The 26559-nt window shown below is 44.2% G+C and overlaps 2 protein-coding genes across 3 annotated transcripts in view; one reads left to right on the forward strand and one right to left on the reverse strand.

Annotated features, from left to right (window-relative positions):
- LOC124046337 (EARP-interacting protein homolog) overlaps positions 1–8668 on the reverse strand; it is a 76287-nt gene extending 67619 nt beyond the window's left edge. Inside the window, exons 1-3 of the mRNA XM_046366610.1 lie at positions 8560–8668; positions 8370–8430; positions 8101–8184 (exon numbers count right to left, since the gene is read on the reverse strand). Of these exons, the coding sequence (XP_046222566.1) occupies positions 8101–8184; positions 8370–8411 (126 nt within the window). The 5' untranslated portion in view covers positions 8412–8430; positions 8560–8668. The remainder of the gene's footprint in view (positions 1–8100; positions 8185–8369; positions 8431–8559) is intronic.
- LOC124046336 (trafficking protein particle complex subunit 12-like) lies at positions 8118–26437 on the forward strand. Of its 2 annotated transcripts, XM_046366608.1 has the most exons (13): positions 8118–8170; positions 8675–8750; positions 9093–10450; positions 10568–10684; positions 17756–17869; positions 18191–18329; positions 19453–19565; positions 19703–19775; positions 20611–20684; positions 22026–22124; positions 22214–22314; positions 22601–22688; positions 25516–26437. In XM_046366608.1, exons 3-13 carry the CDS (start codon positions 9104–9106, stop codon positions 25756–25758), a joined length of 2508 nt encoding a protein of 835 aa, XP_046222564.1. In that variant the 5' UTR covers positions 8118–8170; positions 8675–8750; positions 9093–9103; the 3' UTR covers positions 25759–26437. The 2 variants fall into 2 exon arrangements, with proteins under 2 accessions (XP_046222564.1, XP_046222565.1); XM_046366609.1 differs by lacking the exons at positions 8118–8170; positions 8675–8750 and adding an exon at positions 8776–8834.
- Positions 26438–26559: the final 122 nt, after the last annotated feature.

Below are 26559 nucleotides of genomic sequence, written 5' to 3' on the forward strand. Positions count from 1 at the left end.
TGTCGCCGGAGCGTGCTGCGTAGAGCACTGCGCAATGGCAGTTCACAGCACTAACAAAACCAATGATACATAGGCATGTCGTTTTTTACATTATTTTGTTTTAAGCCTTCCCCAAACCATAGTCCCAACCTTAACCACTCTGAAGTATTGCCTAAACTGTTAACCTTTGAGTCAAATCAAATTTATTTGTCACATACACATGGTTAGCAGATGTTAATGCGAGTGTAGTGAAATGCTTGTGCTCCTAGTTCCGACCATGCAGTAATAACCAACGAGTAATCTGACCTAACAATTTCACAACAACTACCTTATACACACAAGTGTAAAGGAATGAAGAATATGTACAGGTACACATGTATATGTATGTATAGGTACACTTCAACTATGACAGACAAAATTAGGAGACAAAATCCAGAAAAACACATTGTAGGATTTTTAATGAATTTATTTGCAAATTATGGTGGAAAATAAGTAGGGGCTCAGAAGGCACCCTTGTGGGGCCCCAGTTTTGAGGATCAGCGGGATAGAGATGTTGTTACCTACCCTGACTACCTGGGGGCGGCCCGTCAGGAAGTCTAGTACCCAGTTGCACAGGGTGGGGTCGAGACCCAGGGTTTCGAGCTTGATGACGAGTCTGGAGGGTACTATGGTGTTAAATGCTGATCTGTAGTCAATGAACAGCATTCTCACATAGGTATTTCTCATGTCCAGATGTGTTAGGGCAGTGTGCAATGTGGTGTCGATTGCGTCGTCTGTGGACCTATTGGGGCGGTAAGCAAATTGGAGTGGGTCTAGGGTGTCGTGTCGGGTAGGGTGGAGGTGATGTGGTCCTTGACCAGTCTCTTAAGCACTTCATGATGACGGAAGTGAGTGCTACGGGCAGTAGTCATATAGCTCAGTTACCTTAGCTTTCTTGGGAACAGGAACAATGGTGGCCCTCTTGAAGCATGTGGGAACAGCAGACTGGATTGATTGAATATGTCCGTAAACACACCAGCCAACTGGTCTGCAAATGCTCTGAGGACGCGGCCGGGGATGCCATCTGGGCCTGCAGCCTTGCGAGGGTTAACACGTTTGTTAAGTGTTTTACTCACATTGGCTGCAGTGAAGGAGAGTCCGCAGGTTTTGGTAGCGGGCCGTGTCAGTGGCACTGTATTGTCCTCAAAGCGAGCAAAGAAGTTGTTTAGTCTGTCTGGGAGCAAGACATCCTGGCCCGCGACAGGGCTGGTTTTTCTTTTTGTAATCCATGATTGACTGTAGACCCTGCCACATACCTCGTGTCTGAGCCTTTGAATTGCGACTCTACTTTGTCTCTACAATGACGCTTAGCTTGTTTGATTGCCTTGCGGAGGGAATAGCTACACTGTTTGTATTCGGTCATGTTTCCGGTCACCTTGCCCTCATTAAAAGCAGTGGTTCGCGCTTTCAGTTTTGTGCGAATGCTGCCATCAATCCACAGTTTCTGGTTTGGGAATGCTTTAATAGTAGCTGTGGGTACGACATTGCCGATGCACTTGCTAATAAACTCGCTGACCGAATCAGCGTATTTGTCAATGTTGTTGTTTGACGCAATGCGGAACATATCCCACGTGATCTAAACAATCTTGATGCATGGAATCAGATTGGTCGGACCAGCGTTGAACAGACCTGAGAGCGGAGCTTCCTGTTTTAGTTTCTGCCTATAGGCTGGTTGCAACAAAATGGAGTTGTGGCCAGCTTTTCCCGAAAGGAGGGCGATAGGGCCTTATATGTGTCGCGGACGTTAGAATTACAATGATCCAGGGTTTTACCAGCCTTGGTTGCACAATCGATATGCTGATAGAATTTGGGGAGTCTTGTTTTCAGATTAGCCTTGTTAAATTCCCCAGCTACAATGAATGTAGCCTCAGGATATGTGGTTTCCAGTTTACAGAGTCAAATGAAGTTCTTTCAGGGCCGTCGATGTGTCTGCTTGGGGGGGGAATATACACGACTATGATTATGATCGAGTGAGCCATGTTTCCGTGAAGCAAAGAGCGTTACAGTCTCTTATGTCTCTCTGGTTTGCTACCCTTGCTCGGATTTCATCAACCTTGTTGTCAAGAGACTGGACATTGGCAAGTAGTATGCTCGGAAGCGGTGCACGATGTGCCCGTCTCCGGAGCCTGACCAGAAGACCGCCTCATCTGCCCCCTTTACGGCGTCGTTGTTTTGGTTCGCCGGCTGGGATCCTATCCATTGTCCTGGGAGGTGGGCAAAACAGAGTATCCGTTTCGGGAAAGTAGTATACCTGATTGTAATGATGGTGAGTTGATGTTACTCTTATATCCAATAGTTCTTCCCGACTGTATGTAATAAAACCTAAGATTACCTGGGGTACCAATGTAAGAAATAACATGTAAAAAAATATATACAAAAAATACTGCATAGTTTTGTAGGAACACGAAGCGAGGCGGCAATCTCTGTCGGCGCCAGAAGTTGTTTCTGTTTTAACCCTGTAAACACACAGAATTAATGCAGCAATAGACATTCATCCATGAGTCAAAAGGCAGTTGGCTGGATTCAAACTCATGCCGACTCTGGCATAGGGCCTGTATGTACCGGGGTCAGTAGTGTAAACACTGGGCCAACTAATCATTTATCCTGCCTATTGCGTTCCTTCAACATATAAAAAAATACATGTAGCCCGTACAAATATAGTGCCTTGAGAAAGTGTTCATACCCCTATTCATACCCCCATTGTGTTGTGTTACAGACCGAATTCAAAATGCATTAAATAAATGTTTTTTTCTCACCCATCTACAGACAACACCCCATAATGAAAGTGAAAACATGTTTTTAGAAATGTTTGCAAATGTATTGAAATACAGAAATATCTCATTTACATAAGTAATCAAACCCCTAAATCAATACTTTGAAGAAGCACCTTTGGCTGCAAATATTTGTCCACTATTCTTTTAAAAAGTTCTTCAAGCTCTGTCAAGTTGATAGTTGAACATTGCTAGAAAGACATTTTCAAATCTTGCCACAGATTTCTAAGCCTATTTAAGTCAAGACTGTAACTAGGCCACTCGGGAACATTCAATGTCGTCTTGGTAAGCAACTCCAGTGTTGATTTGGCCTTGTCCTGCTGAAAGGTGAATTAAATCTCCCAGTGTCTGTGGAAAGCAGATTGAACCAGGTTTTCCTCTAGAATTTAGCCTGTGCTTATAGCTGTATTCCGTTTCTTTTTAGCGATAAAAGAAAACTCCCTAGTTCTTGCCGATGACAAATATGAAGAGTGTTACTCCATGATGTGTTGGATTTGCCCCAAACATAACACTTTGCATTCAGGACAAAAAGTTAACTTCTTTGACACATTATTTCCAGTATTCCTTAAGTGCCTTGTTTGAAACAGGATGCATGTTTTGGAACATTTGTATTCGGTACAGGTTTCCTTCTTTTCACTCTGTATTGTGGAGTAGCTACAATGTTGTTGATCCATCCTCAGTTCACATAGCAGCCATTAAACTCTTAACTGTTTTAAAGTCAAAATCCCTGAGCAGTTTCCTTCCTCTTGAACAACTGAGGTAGGAAGGACGCCTGCCATGTTGTAATGACTGGGTGTATTAATACATCTTCCAAAGTGTAATTAATAACTTCACCATGCTCAAAGGGATATTCAGTGGCTGCATTTTATTTTATTTTTTACACCTCTGCCAATCGGTGCCCTTATTTGAGGCATTGAAAAACCTCCCTGGTCTTCTCTGTGGTTGAATCTGTGCTTGAAATTCACTGCTCAATTGAGGGACCTTCCAGATATCTGTATGTGTGGGTTACAGAGATGAGGTAGTCATTCAAAAAATAATGTTAACCACTATTATTGAAAACAGAATGAGTCCACGCAACTTATTATGCGATTTGTTAAGCACTTACTTAGGCTTGCCATAACAAAAGGGTTGAATACTTATTGCCTCAAGACATTTCAGCTTTACATTTTGTATTAATTTCTAAAATGTTCTATAAACAAAATTCCACTTTGACATTATGGGGTATTGTGTGTAGATCAGTGACACAAAATCTCAATTGAATACATTTTTAATTCAGCCTGTCACACAACAAAATGTGGAAAAGGTATATCCTTTCTAAAGGTACTCTATGTCCATTTATTATAATCCACACGAGACGAACTGTAACCTGCATGTAGCCTACATAAGGTACAATGTAGGTACGATGTGCATTGTCTACAAACACTGACCCCTGATGGCGATTCTATTTTCGATATTCAAATTCTTCTGCTGCAGGATTATTTTCCTATTGCGACGAAAGTGGTCAAATTAAGATCTGACATCTGTAGGTTGTAAAGCAGTGACAATCATCTGGTTTGATGTGGTTAATAACACACATCATTCTAATAAGGCTGAGTCTCACTGCACCGTGGGAACCATTCATCTGGTGGCACCGGACAATAACTCCAGGCACTCCTCTCCCCTGTTCATTTTTTACAGGCAGGGAGGAGAAGAGAAGAGCATTGGAACAGCAGCATAGAGCATCCTTTAGCCGCCTCAAAGCCACATTGGCTGCCATTAACCTTGGGCTGGAACCCATTGAGCCAGAATTATTACGCAAAGTTCTAATTTTATGGAAGGGAACCATACAAATAAATTCTGGTGCTGGTGGGACAGGGTAATTGGAAGGAGGGCCGGTAACAGGGCCCCTGAATGAACCCAGGTCTGGAGGAGAATTCCCATGGGTAATTTATTCTGTGTTATTCTCCAACTGGAGCCTGTTGAGCAACTTCATCCCTCCATCCCTCTCTCAGAGGGATAAAAACGAGCTGGCCGGTGGCCTCCACTTTTGTGCCTCTTAGTTAAAGCTCTTTAGTGGTGCAGATGACAGTAAGTGGGGCAGGGGAGTAAAGAGATGGCAGAGGTGGTACGGCAAATATCCTTTGTCTTTTTAGTACCCTTTCATGCCACACACACTGGAGAATCCCCAACAATGTGCCATTCATATTGCCCTGCCCTCTCAGGGCTGAAGTGGCACTTGAGGTGAGAGGGTAAATTAGATATCTGGGCCACACATTATAGAGACAATGAAAGGATAAAAAGCCAGGAGGCTTATTGACATGTCCAAAGGTAAAGGATAAGTGCCTCTGAAGCCAGAGCCAAACAGGTGGGGTCTTTATGTGATCAATTGTTGAGGATGGGACTGAAGTCATCTTCAAGGAAGAACTCTTTCTGGAACATCCAATAATTGTACGTGAAATAGCATTTCAATAATGATTGGCTGAAATTATTGTTGTCTTTGTTATAACTGTAGTGCATTCTGAAATGCAGGTACAAAACACTCCATTTTTTCCCCTCAACATCACCTGTCAGTGTTTGGTGCAGGCATCACAGCAGTATGATCATTATGAGTATTTGCCTCTCAAAAACATGGTGTGGGTGAGTCAAACATAAGTACCGTCTGTCTGTCCAACCACAGGGATATGTTCAAAGTGGGCTCCAGCTACATCTTAACACCCATAGACTAAACAACAGCCAATCCCAGAATCAAAAAAAAGCATTGGAAATTTCTCACCAAAGGATGCCAAAAACATTTCAACACAGACATCAGTCTCTCCTCTCTCCCTCTCTAAAATCACTAATTATCTCGCCCTCGTTTATGGCCAACTGTTTCTGTCGGTTGTCTATCTGCATGATGACCTAGAAAAGACCACATACACACACACTAAATTGGAGTCAGCCCAATACCCAGTGACAGGAGCCAAGGCTAAGCCTGTCCTCACAGCAATACCTGGTCCACACAGGCCTATACGGCTAGCATGTTCCCAGGCTTGTTTGCTAGGGCTACAACTCTCAAAGCCACACAGCTGCTGAACAAGGCTTGAGGTAACCAACTTTACTGAAAGTACTGTACCACTAAACCCAGTTGGGTAGGTTACTTTATAAATGTAATATGTTACAATTTCTAGTTACCTGTCCAAAATTGTAATCAGTAACAAGATTTGTGGATTACCAAAACTCAGTAACGTAATCTGATTATTTTCAATTTACCTTCCCCTTAAGAGGCATTAGAAGAGGACAAAATTTAAAAGTAATTATTTTGTTTTTCAAAAGTATCCAATTACAATATTTGTTGCAGGTAACTTAAACTTGCACCTTTTTCAATGCAGAATTGAGTGACAATTGAGAAAATCAGATTACATGTAAACATAATTTCCAATTTGAATATTTTGTTTTTAAAATAAGCTTACAATATTTGGCATGGACAGTCATAAACAGAAATTAATATTTATTACAATCCTGAATTGCTAAAATAAGTTGAGGAAATTAGATATTAGAAATTAGATATTGTGAGATATCTGTCCCAAACCCTGCAACAACATGTGGGCCAATCCTGGGTGGAATCACTGAGGTACAGTATATAATTAGAGTGGAAGTGGAATACCCCATTGGGAATACTAGAGGCCTTAAAATGTTGGGACGGGCAGCCACAGGAATAGATCAGAGAACGGAACAAGTCCGCTCTAGGTTTTTCCATAAAAATAGATAGAAAATATCTTAAAGGTATGTGTGTTTTCCCTAATTTCTCTCCCCCATGAGGGAGGATAATGAAAGTTCACAGGAGTAAGAAGTAAAAGGTAGCCCTACAAATTATATCCATTTGGTTTATGATTTATTAAGTTATTGCACCTTGAAATTCTGTTACCAAATTGGTAGCAGAATTTCAGAAAAATCTGTAACAGAATTACTGCAATTGAATTGGCTGCAATGGTAAAGCATAGTAGTCACAAACTACAGTTGGGTCACCTGCTACATTTCTCCCTTCCACTGGCATACTGTAATATTCAACTCATAACTGTTTTCTTTCTCTTTAGTGAGATAAAAATAAATCTCAGTTAGTAAACCAAAGTGTTTGCAATGTCAGGGTTGTGTCTTCGATTCCCACGGGGGGAACAGTACAAAAAAAGGATAAATGTATGCACTCACTACTGGAAGTGACACTGGATAAGATTGCCTGCTAAATTACGTAAATGTAAAATGAAAACAGTCTGGGCAACCATTCCCTCTCGCTCTCTCCAGTTACTATACCTCTCCTAGCTCTTACTGACACAATGATATTTACATTTTCTATCCTAAATATTAGGACTATGTAAAGGCTTTGATTTCTGATCAAACAGATGGAAAAATAGGTCTTAGAAAACATCTACCAGAAAAGGTCTTAAAAGGTATGAGAAAGCAAAGGCTTTGATTTCTGAGAGACTCCTTTCCTTAACCAGTATCCTTACCCACTGAGTACCAACCGAAGTTGAAAAGTAGTAGAAATTTGGTCAGTCTGCCTTGTCTTTAATTTTAATGTCCACAGACATTGTTTTTCATTTTTGGTACAGTCTGGAACGGCCAGTACACAGTTGAGCACACTAGAGTTGAGTACACTAATGTGTTGTACTGTACTGAACTCTACTGTACTGTGTTTTTCTGTACTCTACTGAGCTCTACTGTGCTGTACTTTGATGTCCAAACTTGTGAAACATAGACATCTATGACTGGTTCAGATTTGGTCAGGTTTGGACCAACCAAATTTTGTCTTGTTTGCCAGTGTGTAGATTAATACCCAAGTATGCAAAGGAGGATATTGCACATTTAAACCTTTGTGTACCTGTTTAGGATAAATCACCATGAAGAGAATGACGTTCATATCCACAATTATGCATTTCTGTGTCGTACACAGTTCTGTTACCGCAATTCTGTTCCCGGGTGTGAATACACATCACTTTCTGTAGTTCAAAAACTTAAATCTATTCAAGGTGTTATGTCATAGTTGACACCCAATTGTTTTCGGCAGACATATTTGAAACTTAATAAATTCGGAGCAGATGTTTAACAGTTTTTGGAAAAACTGGTCACAACAATCGGAGGTAAATTTGTCCGAAAATCCATGAGCAAATTTTGCGTTTGCACAGATCTTCCAGGAAATGTGTTTTTGTAAACATTTCTGTATACATTCTTACATGTAGTCCTGGTGCATGGAGTTGAATGGTTTGCTGAACTTTGTTTTTTGTTTGGCAAACATTTTAAGGTGAAAAAACATTACCATGGAATTGCCCATATACAGCTGTGTAGTTGGTTGACTCACCTGATTGTCAAATTTGAGGGACTGGGTGCCCACAAGGAATCGAATGGCATCTGATTCAGCTGTCTGGGAAGTAAGTGCACGAGCCTGGAGAAGCAAAACAACAAGATAGATACAATTGACACATTGTAAAAATGAATGATATAATTGCAAAGCAACAATGTTGACATACATTGAATACAGCTCAGCTGTCACTGAGGTTAAATTCTTAGCTAGGGGGTTGTCTGACATAGCATTAACGTTATCAAGCAAATGCATGGAACTGACTGTACCTGAAATTCGAGGCCGTATATGACAGGTGCATCGTCCTCCATTTCCAACGTCTGATGCAAGCTTATGATTATTGATAGAAAGCGTAACGTTTAATTTGAGGTTTCACAAATAAGCTGCCTGTTCTGGTTATCCATCACCTCACTGGACGTTATTATAGTTCCGCAAACGTAAAAATGAATACTTACGTACCGTATAGTAAATGTCCGTAAATATGTTTGGAAAAAGCTGATATTTATGTTTTAAAATGCGTAAAATCTTCAAGAATACCCATTTGACAGTTGCATATGAAATTTCAACCCTCTAGGACACCGTACATTTCCCTTCCTGGAAAACTAACGCAGGCGCACTATTGGCGTAACTGTCATCGTTCCTAAGCAAAGGTAACGTAAAGCTCCCTTTTTTGTTAACATGTATTCGTTTACAGCTTGACAGGAGATTCTGATGCATCGCTACATGTGATTTCTGTAAACAAGTGTTTGGTATTAATACTGTTATGAAACGAGCTAATGTCCCGTTTCGCCATTTGAAGCACTGTTAACTTAGCTTAACAAGCTATTTAAATAGCTGGCTAGCTAGCCAAGCAGTTAGCCTATCGTCATCACGCAACAACCACAACAATATTCTGCTATAGCCTAGTTTAAGAAATACCAAATGCATTACCTATACTTTAATGCACATACTTACAAATCTACTTTATTTCCCCGTGCTATGCTATTCCTCAGGGCAACGAATCATGGACAAGAACGAGACTCCTGCCCAGAGGCCAGTCACTCTTGACATCACAGGGGCAGTGGAGGTTAAACCCAGCCTGAGTGAAGCCCCTATCTCTCCTGAGCCATCCCTCCTTCCCTCCTCTGATGTCCATTTCCAGGAGGAGAGTATCGACCTGGGGGGCGAGTCCTTCATCACTCCCGAGGAGGACAGCCACAGCACGCCCTCAGAGAGCCTGATGGACAAGCTCAATGACCAGATGATGGAGAGTGTCATGATCTCTGACTCCCCCAACAACAGTGAGGAGGATGATGTGGTTCCCATGGACAACCTGCTGGAGCAGTTTGAGGAGAGGGAGGAAGAGCCAGCAGTAGCAGTGGTTAAAGAAACCTTAGTGGAGGAAGAGGAGGAGGAGGTGGAGGAGAAAATGGATGATCTGATTGGACAAGACACTACTGAGATCAAGATAGAGGCAGCGATGATGCAGACAAGTCCAGTAGCCTCTAGTCCTGAGGAACCATTGGAGAATGTGAAACAGAAGCTAACCACTGATGACCAGGACGTTATCACTGTCTCTGTCTCTGCTGTAACCCCAGAGGACAGCACCCCCAGCTCAGGCAGCCCCAAGCCTGAGGCAGCAGCCCTGGAAGCTAGCAGCAAAGAGACCACATCTAAGGATGAATCCATCCCTGTGTGCACCATATTCAGCCAGGGCAGCCAGCCCAAAGCCCAGGCCCTGGTGCCGGATGGCTTCCAGCCTACCCTCATTAAATCTCCCAGCTTCAGTAGTGGCACCGGGGGGAGCACAGAGATTACCCCAAGTCAACTGGCTCCCCTGGTCTGCCAGCCCAGCCCCAGCCTCAGCAAGTTTTTCTCTGACAGTGGCCATGTCAACCCGGCTACTGACTTCTTTGACTCCTTCACTACTTCCTCCTTCATCTCTATCAGCAACCCCAACGCAGAGTCCCCAAAGTCAGCCGCCCCACCCGAACGCCAGCTCTGTGCTTCCTCTGGGTCCTCTCTGTCCACCTCTGGGCTTACGGAGTCCGGCATCCTCACCCCTAGCTCCTTCATTGGGCCTACCCAGACTGAAGCCACCCCCAGGCCTCTTCAACAGGCTCCAGTAGAGCCAGCCCCGGCCACAGCCCCTCCTCAGCCCTTCACCCAGCTGCAGGCTGTGTTCTCGGGGGGAGATGACCCGTTTGCCACGGCACTGAACATGAGTGAGGCTGATAAGAGGTACGATGCCTGGCTGCCTTCTGAGGAGACCAGGAAGGTGCTGATCTCCATGGCAACGCAGCACTACAGCCAGGTGTTTGTGGAGAGGGAGAGACTGGCCATGCCCGGACTCAAGTTTGACAACCTGCAGGTGGGTTAGCTTGCCATTTGCCCATAGAGCTGGGGTTCCATACATGTTGAGATCTAGTCATTTTCTCCTGGCCCTAACTGATTGTGACCACTGACCAGTTCTGTGTGTGCGTTTCAGGGTGATGCTGTGAAGGATCTGATGGTGCGTTTAATGGGGGAGCAGGCGGCTATGAAGAGACAGGTCCTTACAGCGAACTCTGTAGAACAGTCCTTCCTGGGCCTCAAACAACTCATTGTGAGTCACTGTGTGTGCATGTTAATGTGTTTGTGTGAACAGGTATTTTATACATCTATATGTAACAGCCTTGTTGCAAACTACTTTCATGGCAGCTTGGTTTACCCACACTTAAAAATATATATAATAATTCGCCTTTGCATTCCCCTCCATTTGAAAGAACTAGGATGCCCAGAAAGCGCTTGCACTTCTACTTATTCAGTGAGTGAAGACGGCGTAAATTGCTTTTTGTATGTAGCAGATACGCTTGTGACATTCTATGATGACTACCTAGAGTATGCCTCACCTCCCTCATTGAATGGTTGTTAATAGCACAGCCCCATAATATTGCCTACAATTTCTCTGGTTCACCTGACTCCCCTATCCCTCCATAAAGCATGTCAATTAGTCTGCATAGTGACCTCTCCTCCTCCATGACCTCATTCTCCTCTTTCCTCCCCTTCCCCTGTTTTAGCAAATGCCCCTGACCTGCACTTGGTATTTAAAGCGTATGCACTGTAGCGGAGGGAGGGAGGGAGGGAGGGAGGGAGGGAGGGAGGGAGGGAGGGAGGGAGGGAGGGAGATCGATCCTGCAGGCTTCGAGTTCTCTCTCCTGCTGTGCTGATGTCTAATGCATGGGAGCTGTTTGCATATTTCAAAGCCTTCTGCTCACACACCCACCTGGCACTGGGCTGCGGTCCTCCAGGAGCCACACACACACACACACACACACACACACACACACACACACACACACACACACACACACACACACACACACACACACACACACACAGAGAGAGATTGTGAGTGAGGCAGGTCTGTTGAAATGTCAATGGGTTTTGCTCCTCCACTGTGGCCCTCACAGCTCCAACCGGCCCAGCCTATCAACCTGACACTGATCAATAGTTATGATTGATTGCACCGAATTTGAGACAGTTGGATGGTCTGTTTCTTCATTCACTTGGTGTATGTTGGCATGGTGTGTGTTAGTGTTAATGGCCTACTTTTTCATGTTTCTTGGGAGGGAAGGGTTCTATATTATGCCCTATGTATAATTATACACATTTTACAATTGTATAACATTGAGATTCTTGAAAATAACAATTAAGTGCTTGAAAAAGTCCTTGAATTTGTCTGAGTCGTGCTTAATAAAATATATATTGTCCGAGGGCTATGTTGTTATGGGCCAATTTTCATGTTCGTTCCATAATGCAATAAGCGGGAAAATGACAGATATGAGAATATCCGTTAGAAATGTTGAACAATTGGAGATCTAAAGATGCAACAACGAGCTTGCCTACCGTTGCCTATGCACTTGAATGGTGAATGGGAAGTGAGCTTCAAATTCCAGTTGAGAAATAAAAATAGCAGCTCTTTTTAATCATGGCCACGCAATGCAGTTGCATTTAGAATTGTGCAACGATTTGGCTTTAAAGCACATGTTCAATCCAGCAGCAGCTCTTGTGCTGTCTTGACAGATTTCCCGCTCTGTATCTATATGCTCTGAACGTGTGATAAATAAGAATCATAACAACGAACAAAAATACACACTCGCCAATGTCACTCCACAAAATTATGCAAATGAATCTATAGACGACAAGTATGACCGGTCAAATGTATTTACATCGACTGCTATTCGACTGGTATTTCCATCAATGAAAAGGCTAAAAAGCATCTTGCAATGGGATTTTTTTCCTTTCTTCTCCCAGACAATTGGCCTGCACCAATTCTATTTATTGGCTATTAGAAACCCTGGTGTGTGTGTGTGTGTGTGTGCGCTCACACAGAGCTATGTTTACCTTGGGGTTGTAGTGACTAATTAGATGTGCCCTATGGCTGTATAGAGATGTGTGTGAGTCTTCCCTCTGGCTTGTGTGTGTGTGTGTGTGTGTGTACTCCCTCCTGATTCTGGGGGCTGCTGGGAGCTGGCAGTGACTCATGCTGCAGTGCCAGAGTATGACTGCACCCACTGCCACCACACTCCCTCTGAGAGAACACACAAACGCTGGCTATCACAGATAGATGGAGGGAGGAGCACAGAGATTATGGATGGGAAGAACAGAGGAGAGGGAGAGGAAGGACGAGAGAGAAGAGATGGGAAGGGAGGAAGAGAGCTATTAGGCTGGGAAAAAAGAGAGATGAGGGGAAGCGAGGGATGAAAAGGAGGAAACGGCCTCTGTGGAGAAGAGCGAGGCTTTGAGAACAGATGCTGCGTTCTCGTTCTCTCGCTCTCTCCCCATCCCCCGCTGATACAGACAGACAGTGGTGATATACACCACTGAGAGAACATTATTCATAGGCGAGCTCAGATAATATTATTAACACCACCTGAACATACAGTAACTGAGTCCAAATATCATAGCTCCACACTTTGACTTGAAATAGGACTGACCCAAACCCTGTTGAATGTTGGTGTTGTAGAGGGAGAGCCAGATCCTCTTTCTCTTTGCTTGGTTAACTGTCCTCTATCCCTCAGGATGTCTCTCTCTCCCTCCCATCCCTCTCTCTACCCTTCCTTTGAGAGCTAGTGACCCGTCTGTCCTCTCCCCTGAGTCGGCCCGTCAGCATTTCCCCTCTTGCTCAGCAGGGCTCAGGGACTTTATTTTTTTCTCTCTCTTTCTTCCCTCCCTCTCGTCCCTTCCTCATTTCCTCTGAGGCTTGTGTTGTGACCCGTCTCTTGTCTCTTGTGGCCAATGTCAGCTGGCCAATGCCTCCTCTTGCTTAGCATTACCCATGGCCCCTCTCCTTCCCCCCCTCTGGTGACCTGTCCCCCCCCCCCCTCTCCCCATAGTCATATTGGCCTAGGGCTTATATTTCTCTCATCTCTCTCCCTCCGGTGACCTGTCTCCTCGCTCTCCCTGTGGCTGGTCAGCGTCCCCGCTCTCTCAGCAGGGCCCTGGGCTGGTTAATCTGTCACTCTGATTAACCACCTCTCTCCTTCCTTCTCTCCATCCCTCTCTTCCTCTGGGGCTGATGACCTCCCTCTCTCCCTAGTGTGCTGGTGTCTGGGCCTGGGGCCAGGCCCGTCTGTGCCGGGGCCATATGTCCAGTGGAGGAAGGGGAGGGGAGGTATGATTAGCATCATCCCCACCTTCCTCCCACCTTGGCTGGATCAGCCTTGGCCTTGACGCTCCCTCTCATCTGTAACCACAATGACCTGCATTATACAGTAGCTACCTGGAGGTGTGCAGCAGAGTTGTCATTACCTCAACCATTTACAACGTTGAGATCTGGACTAGCTGTGTCAGCTGTTTGTCCTATGCTATGGCAGTCAGTGCTCTTCAGCACTGGTCCTGGGCATAAGCACAGAGCGAGGCAATGTAGCTACAGCTTGGTACTTAGTTTTGTAAAGGGAGAATGAGGCCTTTAAATCCATCTGTGGACAACGTCATCAAACACGGTCACCCAAAGGAAAACTGTTCAGAACTGTCCCAGAGACCGCCATTACAGGGTCATACAGAGTTGCTACAGCAATCCCTACTGAACGAGTTACTTCAAAATGCCTTCATATCAGTCATGTGATCTATACCATTGTCCCAGGGCTATAGATGTCTGGATCCCTTCAAACAGAAACTACGGTGGTCTTTAGAACAGTCAGCCAGTCAGTCCATCCTCCTGGCCTGGAGGCAAAGCCCTGGACTGGCACTCAGGGCCACTGATACAGAGCCTTACAGCCCTTCACCAAACCATCAAAGACAAGTTAGCTAGTGTGTTTTGCATACTACCTTTCTTTTGTCTCTCCCCTCTATTCATTCAAAATTCTGGGGCTAAATTGAAGTGGCACAGGAGCTTTAGTTTGTTAGGCAGAGCAGGGCGAGTAGCCTTTCTACTGTGTTTGGCTGGAGGCTGGCGTCTCACGAGAACCCTGGCAGTGGGTGTGCAGTGAGCTTCGCTTCAGGGAGTTTCTACTTCACAAAAGGAAAATCTCTCAAACTTGTGATCTTCAACACAATTTAAGAATCCTCGCCCCTTTTAAACCCGTGACGCTGCTAATTGCAAACACAGCTGTTTGTTTCTGTGTGTTTTGTACGAGTAGGGAATCCAGTGGTATTCTATTGAAGTAGTAGGCTGTAGTGAAGTCTCTCTGTTCTTCTCCTATTATGGGGTGGGGATGGAGCTCCCTGGCGGGGGCCCAAGGCCTGATTGGTTTTACTGGCTCTGGAGTCTCTCGCTGTTGCCCCGTCAGAACTGTGGCTAGTCAAGCAGACACTAGCTGGCTTGTAATCCTATTGGTTCTCTCTCCCCCAGCTGTGTGCGTGCGTGTGTGCACGCCACGCGTCTGTAGTACTCACAAGGGCTTCTGTTGAACCTTTTTTTTATTTTAATCAGGTGAATAAAAAGGGATGAGCTGAAAGGAAGCTCATACCCCTGCCTCCCCGGTGGCTGTGCGTGAACACTATGCATGCAAACTGTGGCTAATCCACTTCCTTCCCCAGTGTGAGAGACAGGAGTTTTCATTTAGGCCTGCACTGTGGCCCTGCTCAGTACACATTCTGCGTTCATCCGCATTTCCTCATTAAATATCACTCAATATAATCAGCAACTTCTCTGTCTTAATGCATCCTCACTTGATTTAGGAGGATCCGATTGGCTCTTATTGCAGTGTAATATGAGCGGAGGTAAATTTATACTGAAAACATATATTAACACAGCATGTAAAGTGTTGGTCCCATGTGTCATGTGCTGAAATAAAAGATCCCAGAAATGTTCCATACGCACAAAATAAAATTGTTTACATCCCTGTTAGGGAGCATATCTGCATTCCCAGTCATGTGAAATCCATAGATTAGGGCCTAATGCATTTATTTCAATGGACTGATTTCCTTCTATGAACTGTAACTCGGTAAAAATCTTTGACATTTTTGCGTGTTGCGTTTTTATATTTTTGTTCAGTGTATTAGTCATGTTCATCTACTGTTCTCTCTCTCACCTCTTCTAATAGACCTTTCTCACACCTGGGATTATTGATGCTGTTGGGTGTTTGGGTATGCATGATGGCACTAACTAACATCGGTCTTGATGGGTCATTCCATGCCATTTCAGCAAGCCATGACACCCACCATCTCTGGCTCTGAAATCATTTCTGTCGTTAGAAACAGAAGATTAGCATTCCTGCAACATTATTTTTGTTGGGAAATCATTTTATTTTGTTCATTAGAAGTTAAGCTAATTGATTTCACCCAAATTAGCCATTTTAATTTATCGGATTCATATCATATCCAATGAATATAGTACCTCACATATGATTTGTACCTAACTTTTTGTTCTAGCAATGAGATTGTAAAAAGCCACCCATAGATCCCACACACACCAAACCCACCCCAACAACGAGTATCAGTTGTAGGAATGCTAATCTTTTGTTTCTAACAACAGAATACATTTAGGAACAATCTAGATGGTGGGTGTCGATCCTCTTTCTTGTACTTTTTGAGATGGAACGACCCCTTGTTGAAAACCCTTACTGTCCCTCTCCTGAACACTAACACACAGCCATCTAATTCCGGAAACAAGTAGCTTACCTGCCCTCAACTCTGCCTACCCCAGGTGCAGGGAACAGAGGTGTGGACCCCATTGTTTACAGGCTCCTCTGTTAGCACTTCTGGAGCATTCCAGTTGCATCACCAACAGTTCCCTCCTTCTGTGAAGTTGTGTGTGTGCCTGTATTCTGAAATAACGTTTGAATTGCAGGCTATCCCTGTATTCTGCTGGTTGTAATCAGTCTCTTACCAGGACTATGGAAAAGTTGTGCCTATACTAAACCGGCACCCCTTTCGGAGACCACCCACCGAGCCAACAATTGCCGCTCTTTTTCAAGCCTACTTGCGACTTGGTGCCACTACATTATGGGATATGGTTGATTTCATAAGGGCCGTGCGAGTGTATGCGTGTACAGTATAGGGTCGTGCGAGTGTATGCGTGTACAGTATAGGGTCGTGCGAGTGTATGCGTGTACAGTATAGGGTCGTGCGAGTGTATGCGTGTACAGTATAGGGTCGTGCGAGTGTATGCGTGTACAGTATAGAGTGTATGCGTGTACAGTATAGGGTCGTGCGCGTGTATGCGTGTACAGTATAGGGTCGTGCGCGTGTATGCGTGTACAGTATAGGGTCGTGCGCGTGTATGCGTGTACAGTATAGGGTCGTGCGAGTGTATGCGTGTACAGTATAGGGTCGTGCGAGTGTATGCGTGTACAGTATAGGGTTGTAAACTCAGGTAACTTTCCCCAAACTCCCTGGGGACTGCCGTGGGTTCTGTCTCAGTGGCTGCAGCTGCTTTTGGCCATCTCCATGTCTCGTTTTCAGCTTCATTTCACCCCCTAATGAAGATTTAGAGGCACCAGGGACACTGGCATGGGGGAGAGGGAGGGAGTGTGTGTGTGGAAGAGTGAGAGGGGGGAGAAAGGATGTCTTTCATTGTCCCAGTGAAATTGTCATCACAAATTAACACAGCCAAAAAGTCCAAATTGGCTACAAAAATGTAGGCATAAGGTTCAGTGTTCCTGCAGTTAGGTTTAAAATACAATTTTAAGTCGAGAAGTTGTAGAAATGGGTGGGGTTTAGTCATAATTAGGACTTCGTGGGTGTGTTTAACTAATGATAACCCAGTGAAATCTCCCATGATGGAACCCCACCTGTGCTCCAGTATAGCAAGAAAGCTGTCTGTTGTGACTGGGCTCTCCCTCCTCTATTCACTCAACAGATCTAGCTTGCATTCCTCTCCTCTCTGTTCTCCTATTCTCCTTTCACCCCCCCTCCCCTTCTGTTTCATGTGTAATCCTCTGCTGCCTAATTAGCTGGCTGGCTGTGATGAATGGCCGTGCAGTGAAAACCCAATCTCTGGGCTGACCTTGTCATCCTTACTGATTGGGAGGCTCGACTCCACACACCCTCTTATGCCCCTCTGTCCCCTGTCTTTGGCTGCCCTGGCTCCTTACCACTAATACCACCAGTCATAAACTCACTTGACAATGCTATGGTTGGCATCTCTGGTTGGTTCAATTTAGCGGTCACCGTGTCCTGTGTGTGTGTGTGTGCCTATCCTCTCACCTTGTCTGTTGGTTTTGTTGTAACGGCTCTTCTGTCCCTGTAGAGCACGAAGAACTGGCGTGCTGCGGTGGACCTGACAGGCAGACTACTGACAGCTCATGGTCAGGGCTACGGTAAGGCTGGCCAGCCCTCCAGCCACAACACTGACTCACTACAGGTACCTGTGTGTCTGTCTGTAAATGTTTGTTTGTCTTTGGCAATACTGGTGCACATGCCTGTATGTATGAGAGTGGTTTATGTGTGTGAGTCATGTATCTGATCACGTATGTAGCTGAGGGTCGGTACAGTGTGTCTGGGGAATAGAGGTAAAACTAACGTGTGTGTGTGTGTGGTAGAGGAGAGGATGGGGGTGAAAGCCAGGAGCTGCCTGCATGAATTAGACTCAGGATGACAAGAGTGGGCTGACACACACACACCCACGGAGTGGGTGGGTGGGGGTGGGGACAGGCTAGGATGACAGGAGTGTGTGTTGTTGCAGCTGTGGTTTGTTCGCCTGGCCCTGCTCACCAAGCTGAGCCTGTTCCAGAACGCTGAGATGGAACTGGAGCCGTTTGGAAACCTGGACCAACCTGACCTCTACTATGAATACTATCCTACCGTATACCCTGGGAGGAGAGGTACACACCATCTATACTTAAAATACTAACCAAACGCTCTGACCCCCCCCCCCTGATCAAACCATAGAAATCCCCAGCCCTGCTAACAACCAAAGACAACACTTTATTTCACAGCCACTGTAGTTTTTCCCTTTGAACTCTGCATGAGCAGCTCTCTGATGTAGTGCCATTGCTTTAGTCTTTACAGCCCTAGGGTTTACTATAGTAGAGGCAATCGCTGTAGAGTCATGGCCGCGGACACACAGACAGCGAGAGAACCGAGGTGAACGCTTGAAGCGACACCACACAGCAGTCCAAGGGGAGAGCAGATTGAATTTCCATTCCTCAATATTAAATGCTTTGTGCTGCCCTAGGTGGCTACAGATACTGGCAACAGTTTCCTGCCTGGCATCAAAGATTGACATCTGAAGGTCTGCTGCCCCCATCCAATATCTATTATCCATGATCTAACTCTTAGAAGGAACATTAGCGAGCGCCAAGCATATCCTCTCAAACAACCAGCAGGATATACTGTTTAAAAAACAGAATCGGTTATTCATTTGTTTACAAAGTGAGAGGGAAAAGTTTTTTTTAAAGGAAACGTGAATAGTTTTATTTTCTATCTGCATCAACAAGTCATAGTTTCACTAAATGATGGGATGTACTTTCATTTAGTTCACTCTTTCTACATGACGCCGACAAGTCCGATGTTTCTTTAGGTCAACAGGGTGAAACGAGTTTAACCCCTGACCCTTAGTACTCCCGAACATGGCTGTTCTCTCTGTGACGTCACTGTAAAGCTGTAGATAGGAGTCGTGGGTGTTTTCATGGGTGCTGCTGATTACCAGAGAATCTCTACACAGACAGCGACAGACAACCCGAGACGGTGCTTCCTCTGTAGCTATCAAAGAGCCAGAGATCAAAGGCTCAAAGCTCAGGCACATGACTCACTGCTCACCTCTAGGTAGGGCCTTCGTTCCTCAGGAGAGCGGGGCGAGAGGAAGAGAGCTGGAGGAAGAGAGTGTTGGATAAAGAGAGAGAGGAGGCTTCCTGCTTTGCAACACACGTTTCTCAACACCATCTGTACGTCTGTGGGAGTTTGTGAATGACATGTGTGTGAAGATTCTCTCTCTCGTTCTTTCAGGCTCCATGGTTCCGTTCTCGATGCGGGTGCTGCATGCAGAGCTGCCTCAGTACCTGGGGAAACCACAGGAGTCTCTGGACAGACTACACAGCATGAGGACCGTCTGTCAGACCGTGAGTTCACACACAACTTTCTCTCGTGTCCTCCCTCGCTTTTGTTTTCTTCCAATAAAGTCAGTAATGGGTTGAAAAAGAATGACTACCTTGTTTACATCGTGTCCCCTTTTATGAAACGCTGTTTCGCCTGATAGATCCTGGATAACCTTGAGCAGGGCTTGGCTGAGGACGGCAGCATGATCAACCTCACCCAGGAGAACAGACAAGGTGCGGTACAGAACAGTGTCTAGTCCCCACCTGTCCCACACTATCTGAGAGAGTGGCGTAAACCCCACACTCTATACCCGGTGTTATTCAACCTCCGCCATCCTCTTCCCAGTGAAGCCACTATTTTGCTGTTTGTCTCATATTAAAGGAACTTATTAAATGGGCATAGACCATTGAGACAGTTGGTTTTGAGTCGTGAGAAAGCAATCAATACATAAGACATGGCCAACTTTTCAATAATTGGTTCATCGTACTGTTCAGATGCAGAGGGATCTGGTAGTTGCACCTCACTCCTTTGTCAGTCTCTCTCTCTGCTTCTCTTCCTACGCACTCAATAACAAAGACTAGCACATCTCAATAGACCCCACTGAGTGATGGCCTCAGTCAGCAGAACACACACACACACACAGGTTCACTACACACACACAATATGACTGTACACACAATCCAGTCCATACACATTCACTCATATGAGAACACATCTTGCTGCAGCTGAGCGCAAACAAGCCTACTGACAGCCTATACAATCAGCCTGAGGATAGAAAGAGTCAGTGTGTGGGAGAGGGAGTTGCAGCGTCTTCCCTCCCTTCTCAGACAAACGATGATGGTGATGGGAATACTAGTGTGATGAGGGGAGGGGGTAGTTGGATAGAGAGATGGGAGAGAAAGGGAAGGAGGTGCTGAATTTGCTCTCTCGTGCTTCTGTTGTGTGTTATATTCAACTCTGTTTTTGTACAGTGAAATGTCGATTCAATTGGTCCCACAATGCTAAAATTGTCCCGGTCAATAAATCAACAGGTCTGAAATTAAACCAATGTGTCCTCCTTTGTTGCAGCATCTCTTCAGCTGTGGAAGTCTCGTCTGAGTCGGGTCATGTACGCCATGGCGAACTGTCTGCTCATGATGAAGGTATGTGTTCCGTGTGTGTGGGTGGGGGTGGGATTATAACGGCAGCACAGAGCTACCAGAGTGCCTTGTGGGTGTATGCGCACACACACACACCAACTGTAACACACATATTCATTGACGTACTTGCCCAGTCACATATTCACACACATGCCCGTCAATGGCTGTCAGGAAGCTAGTGGAGGAATGGATAACAACTAGCAAGCCACGCACACACACACACAATGGCTAATAAAGGCTGATTGGGTTTAACAGCATTGTTTTGGTGCATAGTGAGTAAACGTGTTGGAGGTCTTGTCGGGTGTGTGTGTTTCATTATATAAGGAGATATGCCGTTTGTCTGGTTCGGTCCTCTTCATTCTGCCTTCCCCTCAGTGCAGAACTCTGTCTAGAGACCCATGCTAACAGTGGAACAGCCAGGCGGACGCTAGCCTGAGCATATCCTGCACCAAGACACTGTCTGTCCACCCAGAGTCTAGACCAAATGAGGGAACAGTGAACACAAAGCTATCATGTAACAGAACCACCGTTCTAGATGATCTGACTATCATGGCTTGGAGTCGCAATGTAATTGGCAGATGCAGAGTGACAGTGTTCACCTGACACCCACAATACATTTGACAAGTTCCTTCGATGAAGACTGCATTCATCATGTTTAATGGCCCTCTATACCAGGGTTATTGAACTCTTACTCTACAACGTCCGGAGCCTCCTGTTTGTCTGTTCCACCTGATAATTAATTGCACCCATCTGGTGTCCCAGGTCTAAATCAGTCCCTGATTAGAGGGGAACAATGAAAAAATGCAGTAGAGTTGGCGTTGAGGTTCAAAGTTGAGTTTGAGGGCTCTATACTTTACTAGAGAATGCTTTCTAACAATGTTGCTTGTTCTTTCCTAGTGACAGTTGAGTGTAAAATGTTGTTTGTGTTGGTCTGTAGATGTATGATGGCAGACCACAGGCTTCCCAGTAATATCCCATAGGATCACCCTGATTGGATTCTTTGTTAGTGGGAGATGGAGCAAGCGGGACAGAGAGAAAGTGGGGAGTCGTTCTGTACATAGGACCATAGAAAGAGACACAGCGCCATCTGCTGGTGGTAGCATGAATGTAAACACACACACACACTGCACCAACTCACTGACCTCTCTCCCATTCCCAGATACATAGCAGCCATGCTCAGCAGTTCAGTCAGCATGTGAGCGATGTGATGTGTGGTAGAGAACAGCCATGGCTGGGGCAAGGTGTGACCAGGGACACCTCTCCCTACTAATGGTCAATACACTTGATTAATTCTAACTCTGTCTGTCTCCCTCTCTCTTTCTGTCTCCCTCTCTCTTTATCTAGGACTATGTTCTGGCTGTAGAGACATATCACTCCATCGTCCAGTACGAGCCTCAGCAGAAAGTACAGCTGCTGAGTGGGATAGGACGCATATTCCTGCAGGTGAACACACACACCTTTTTCTCTTTCAATTTCAACTACTTTTTCCACAACATAATGCGTTTTTGGTTTGAATTGTTATTTTTGACCAGATTGGAGACATTAAAACAGCCGAGAAGTATTTCCTAGATGTGGAGAAAGCCTCTCTGGAGAAGGGAAGTGGAACTACAGACACATGCGTTTTGATGAACAGGTACGAATCAGTGTGTGTCATAAATTAAACTATTTCCTGATTCATTTATCTGTACTTCTGTCAGACTTCCCTTACAGTTGTAGGGTGTGAGCAGGCACAGGGGTCACTTTTTGATGCTTTGCTAGGAGACAAAATGGTGCCATTCACACTGTGTTGATTCACATTAGCTGTTAATTGCTGTCAGTTGGCCGACTGACACATCTTCACACAGAATCACTGAAGTGACATTGTCATGTGATAGGTCTCTGTAGTAACCCAGCTGACCTGTGTGTGTTGTGTGGTTCAGGGCCTTCATCTACCTCAGTCAGAACAACTACTCAGAGGCACACTCCTCGTTCGCAGAGGTCCTAAAGATCGACCCCAAAAACCCTGTGGTAGGTGATCACGCAATCTACGACAACTATACGTGATTAAGACCTAACACATTTTATAGGATACAATCGGAAGTTTTACTTTCCTAGAAGACTGTAAATAAATGAGTGCACTGTAGTTTGAGGCAGATCTCACCCCTCGACTTCATGATATTTCCCCTCAAGCAAGAAAACAGTCTACCTCTCTCTCCCTAAGGCAACATTATCGTCTCCCTAGACAAATAACGCCTTTCTTCCCTCTCCTCTGTGCAGAGCTCTTCTCCTTTCTTCCTCAGGCAAATGACTCTCCTCTCCTTCTCTGTAGATGAATAATTATTATTGTCCTACTCTTCTCAAGCCTTTGTCCCCTCTCCTCTCTTTACATACGTGCATTTATTTATTTACAGTCTTCTAGTAAAACTTCCGATGTATCTTATAAAATGTGTTGTCTTAATCACGTATAGTTGTCGTAGATTGCCCTCTTTCCTCTCCCTGCAGGCAAAAAACTCCTTTCTGCGTTTTCTCCCCTGTTGACATACTACAGTATATTTTCATATGGGTATTACTATATTTATTCACTGTAGTGTTTTTGCGGAAGTACAGTATTAGTATATTCATTGCAGTGTTTATGTACATGTCTGTAGTAAAGTTTACTGTAGTAAAATCTATAGCATATACTGTATTTACTATTTGTTTTATCTTTGTCATAAAAGTGGGGGCTTTCTCCTTGAGGAAACCTACTGAGCAAATGTTGCATAACATGTATAGTACCGGTCAAAAGTTTAGACACAACTCATGCAAGGGTTTTTCTTTATTTTCTACATTGTAGAATAGTGATGACAAAATTATGAAATAACACATATGGAATCATGTAGTAACAAAAACGTGATGGGATGGCGTATCGCTGCAGAAGGCTGTGGTAGCCATGCTGGTTAAGTGTGCCTTGAATTCTAAATAAATCACTGACAGTGTCACCAGCAAAGCACCATCACACCACCTCCTCCATGCTTCACGGTGGGAACCACATGCGGAGATCATCCGTCCACCTACTCTACGTCTCGCAGACACGGCGGTCTCAAATTTGGACTCAGACCAAAGGACAGATTTCCACCGGTCTAATGTCCATTGCTTGTGTTTCTTGGCCCAAGCAAGTCTCTTCTTATTGGTGTCCTTTTTAGTCGTGGTTTCTTTGCAGCAATTCGACCATGAAGGCCTGATTCACGCAGTCTCCTTTGAACAGCTGATTGTTGAAATGGGTCTTACTTGAACTCTGAAGCATTTATTTGGGCTGTAATTTCTGAGGCTGGTAACTCTAATGAACTTCTCTGCAGCAGAAGTCACTCTGGGTATTCCTTTCCTGTGGCGGTCCTCATGAGAGCCAGTTTCATCATGGCACTTGGTTTTTGCATCTGCAGTTCTTGACATTTTCAGGATTGACTGACCTTCATGTCTTAAAGTAAAGATGGACTGTCATTTTTTTTTTTGCTTATTTGAGTGGTTCTTGACATAATATGGACTTGGTCTTTTACCAAATAGGGCTATCTTCTGTATACCATCCCTACCTTGACACAACACAACCAATTGTCTCAAATGCATTAAGGAAAGAAATTCCACAAATTAACAAGGCACACCTCTTAATTTAAATGCATTCCAGGTGACTACCTCGTGAAGCAGGTTGAGAGAATGCAAAGGGTGGCTACTTTGAAGAATCTCATAAAATATTTTGATTTGTTTAACACTTTTTTGGTTACTACATGATTCCATATGTGTTATTTCATAGTTTGTCTTCACTATTATTATACAATGTAGAAAATTGTAAAAAAATAAAATAAAGAAAAACTCTGGAATGAGTCCAAACTTTTGACTGGTACTGTAGGTAGGACACGAGTGAACTGATAGTTCAGAGCTTCTGCTCTTTTCTAAAACCTGTAGCGAACACAATATACAATCTATACTTGGATTAGGATTCTCACTCATGGGTGGCACAAATTGGGGAATGGGTGAAGCATACGTTAAAACATTTATTTTTATTTTTTATATAGTATTACTATGGATACGGGTTTTTTGCTGACAATGTAGTATAGACGGGTTGGTTGTTTAGCAACAAAAATGACGCGTGTGCAACTATGGGCCAAAAAAGACTAGGTTGGCTTAGATTGTTGACAACATGGAAACTATATTTCATCTCCAATGTTTATTGAAAACAAATACATTTGCACAATGAGCACTTGTCTCTCAAATACATTGTTACAGTTGTTGGTTGGCTAGTGAATTTTCCATATTAGCATTGACTGGAAATCAGTCAACATGGTATCAAGAACAAGATGAAACGAGTCACTTAAGATTCCCTACATGGCAGTTTCTTGTCATTGTTGGTAGCTGTCTGGCAATCCAGAATCACAAATACTCAGGGACTTCTGATCCATTTGAAGAGTGTGCATCGGAAACATGACGTCGTCAACCAACCCATCTATTTACTACATTTTTTTTTTGCAGATTATACTGTAGTATTACATAGTATTATCCAGTATACTACAACATTCTGAAGTATGCACTACATTATCAAACTATACTAGTGTGAAGTATAGTATTCTACAGTATACTACAAAATTCTATAGTAAGCACTTCACGGTCGAGGGTTACCACCGTGTATAGTATTCTACAAAATTATATAGTAAGTACTACACATGATCGAGGGATACTACAGTGTGCAGTATACTGTATTCTACAATATTACACATGATCAAGGGATACTACAGTAGTAGAGTAATACCACTGCTTTCCTTTCACTTCTGAGACCTTTCTGACCTCTCTTCTTCCTGCGGGCCAACAACCTCTCTCTCCCCTACAGGCGAATAACAATGCCGCAGTGTGCCTGTTGTACCTGGGCCGTCTGAAGGAGTCGCTGAGACAGCTGGAGGGCCTGGTGCAACAGGACCCGGCCCTGTACCTCCACGAGAGCGTCCTTTTCAACCTGACCACCATGTACGAGCTGGAGTCGTCCCGCTCCACCCAGAAGAAACAGGCCCTGCTGGAGTCAGTGGCCTGTCGAGAGGGAGACAGCTTCAACACACAGTGCCTCAAACTGGTGTAGAGGGAACCATGGAGGTATGGGACCCTTGTAGGTCAAAAGATTAGAGCAAAACATTTGCAAGAACAGGGGGCCATCAGGAGTGTGACCTAGGCTTGAGTGTCATTACACTCCACTAAACAACATGGGCATTACCCTGCCTGAACTCCAGAGCAGGCACACACAACTGTCCTCACAGCGCAGGCAAATCCACTCCCCATAATATACTAGTAGTGATGGAAATGATGATTGTGTAACTCACAAGTGAATGCTGATAGGATATCTGTGAATACATACAGTAGTGTTTTTAGACAAGGCAGAGATTTTGTATTCCTGTGTGATTAAGACCTGAGTAAATCATGTTATTTTGCCCTGTAAAATCAACCACACTTAAAGGGTCTTCTGTAACTTTTTGAATTTGAGGGTCAATGATTGACTTGTCTCAGGATCCACCCCTCTCCACAAAAGGAATGTAATATAGATATGGAATAATTCAACTGTACATATTATTATTCATAGGGAAAATATATTAATGGAAGGTGTTAAATTACTTAAATCACTTATTGAATTATCCTAATGATCTCTTAAGTATAACTGTTTGTTTACATGTTGTGGTGTTTACCTGATTTTGTTGAAGTGTACTGTATTTTTCTGGATGTGAGAAAAGGAATCTTGTTTAACCAAATAAACTGAACATGGTGTAGACCTTTTACAATGGTTATTGATTGAGACCACACTTGTGACAATCAATTACTTTGGAAGAATGAAAAGTTAAGACAACTAAATGATTGAAGTGATTTTTTTAATGTGATAGCTTACTGGCAT

This window comes from Oncorhynchus gorbuscha, linkage group LG10 (assembly GCF_021184085.1).
Source record: "Oncorhynchus gorbuscha isolate QuinsamMale2020 ecotype Even-year linkage group LG10, OgorEven_v1.0, whole genome shotgun sequence".
Taxonomy (NCBI): Eukaryota; Metazoa; Chordata; class Actinopteri; order Salmoniformes; family Salmonidae; genus Oncorhynchus; species Oncorhynchus gorbuscha.

Bases quoted from the DNA above. Each gene is read 5' to 3' on its own strand.
- LOC124046336 (XM_046366608.1), top strand. From the start codon at position 9,104: ATGGACAAGAACGAGACTCCTGCCCAGAGGCCAGTCACTCTTGACATC. The intron at 22,125-22,213 runs GTGAACACACAC...ATTTTTGACCAG, and splicing joins TAGGACGCATATTCCTGCAG to ATTGGAGACATTAAAACAGC. The intron at 22,689-25,515 runs GTAGGTGATCAC...TCTCCCCTACAG, and splicing joins TCGACCCCAAAAACCCTGTG to GCGAATAACAATGCCGCAGT.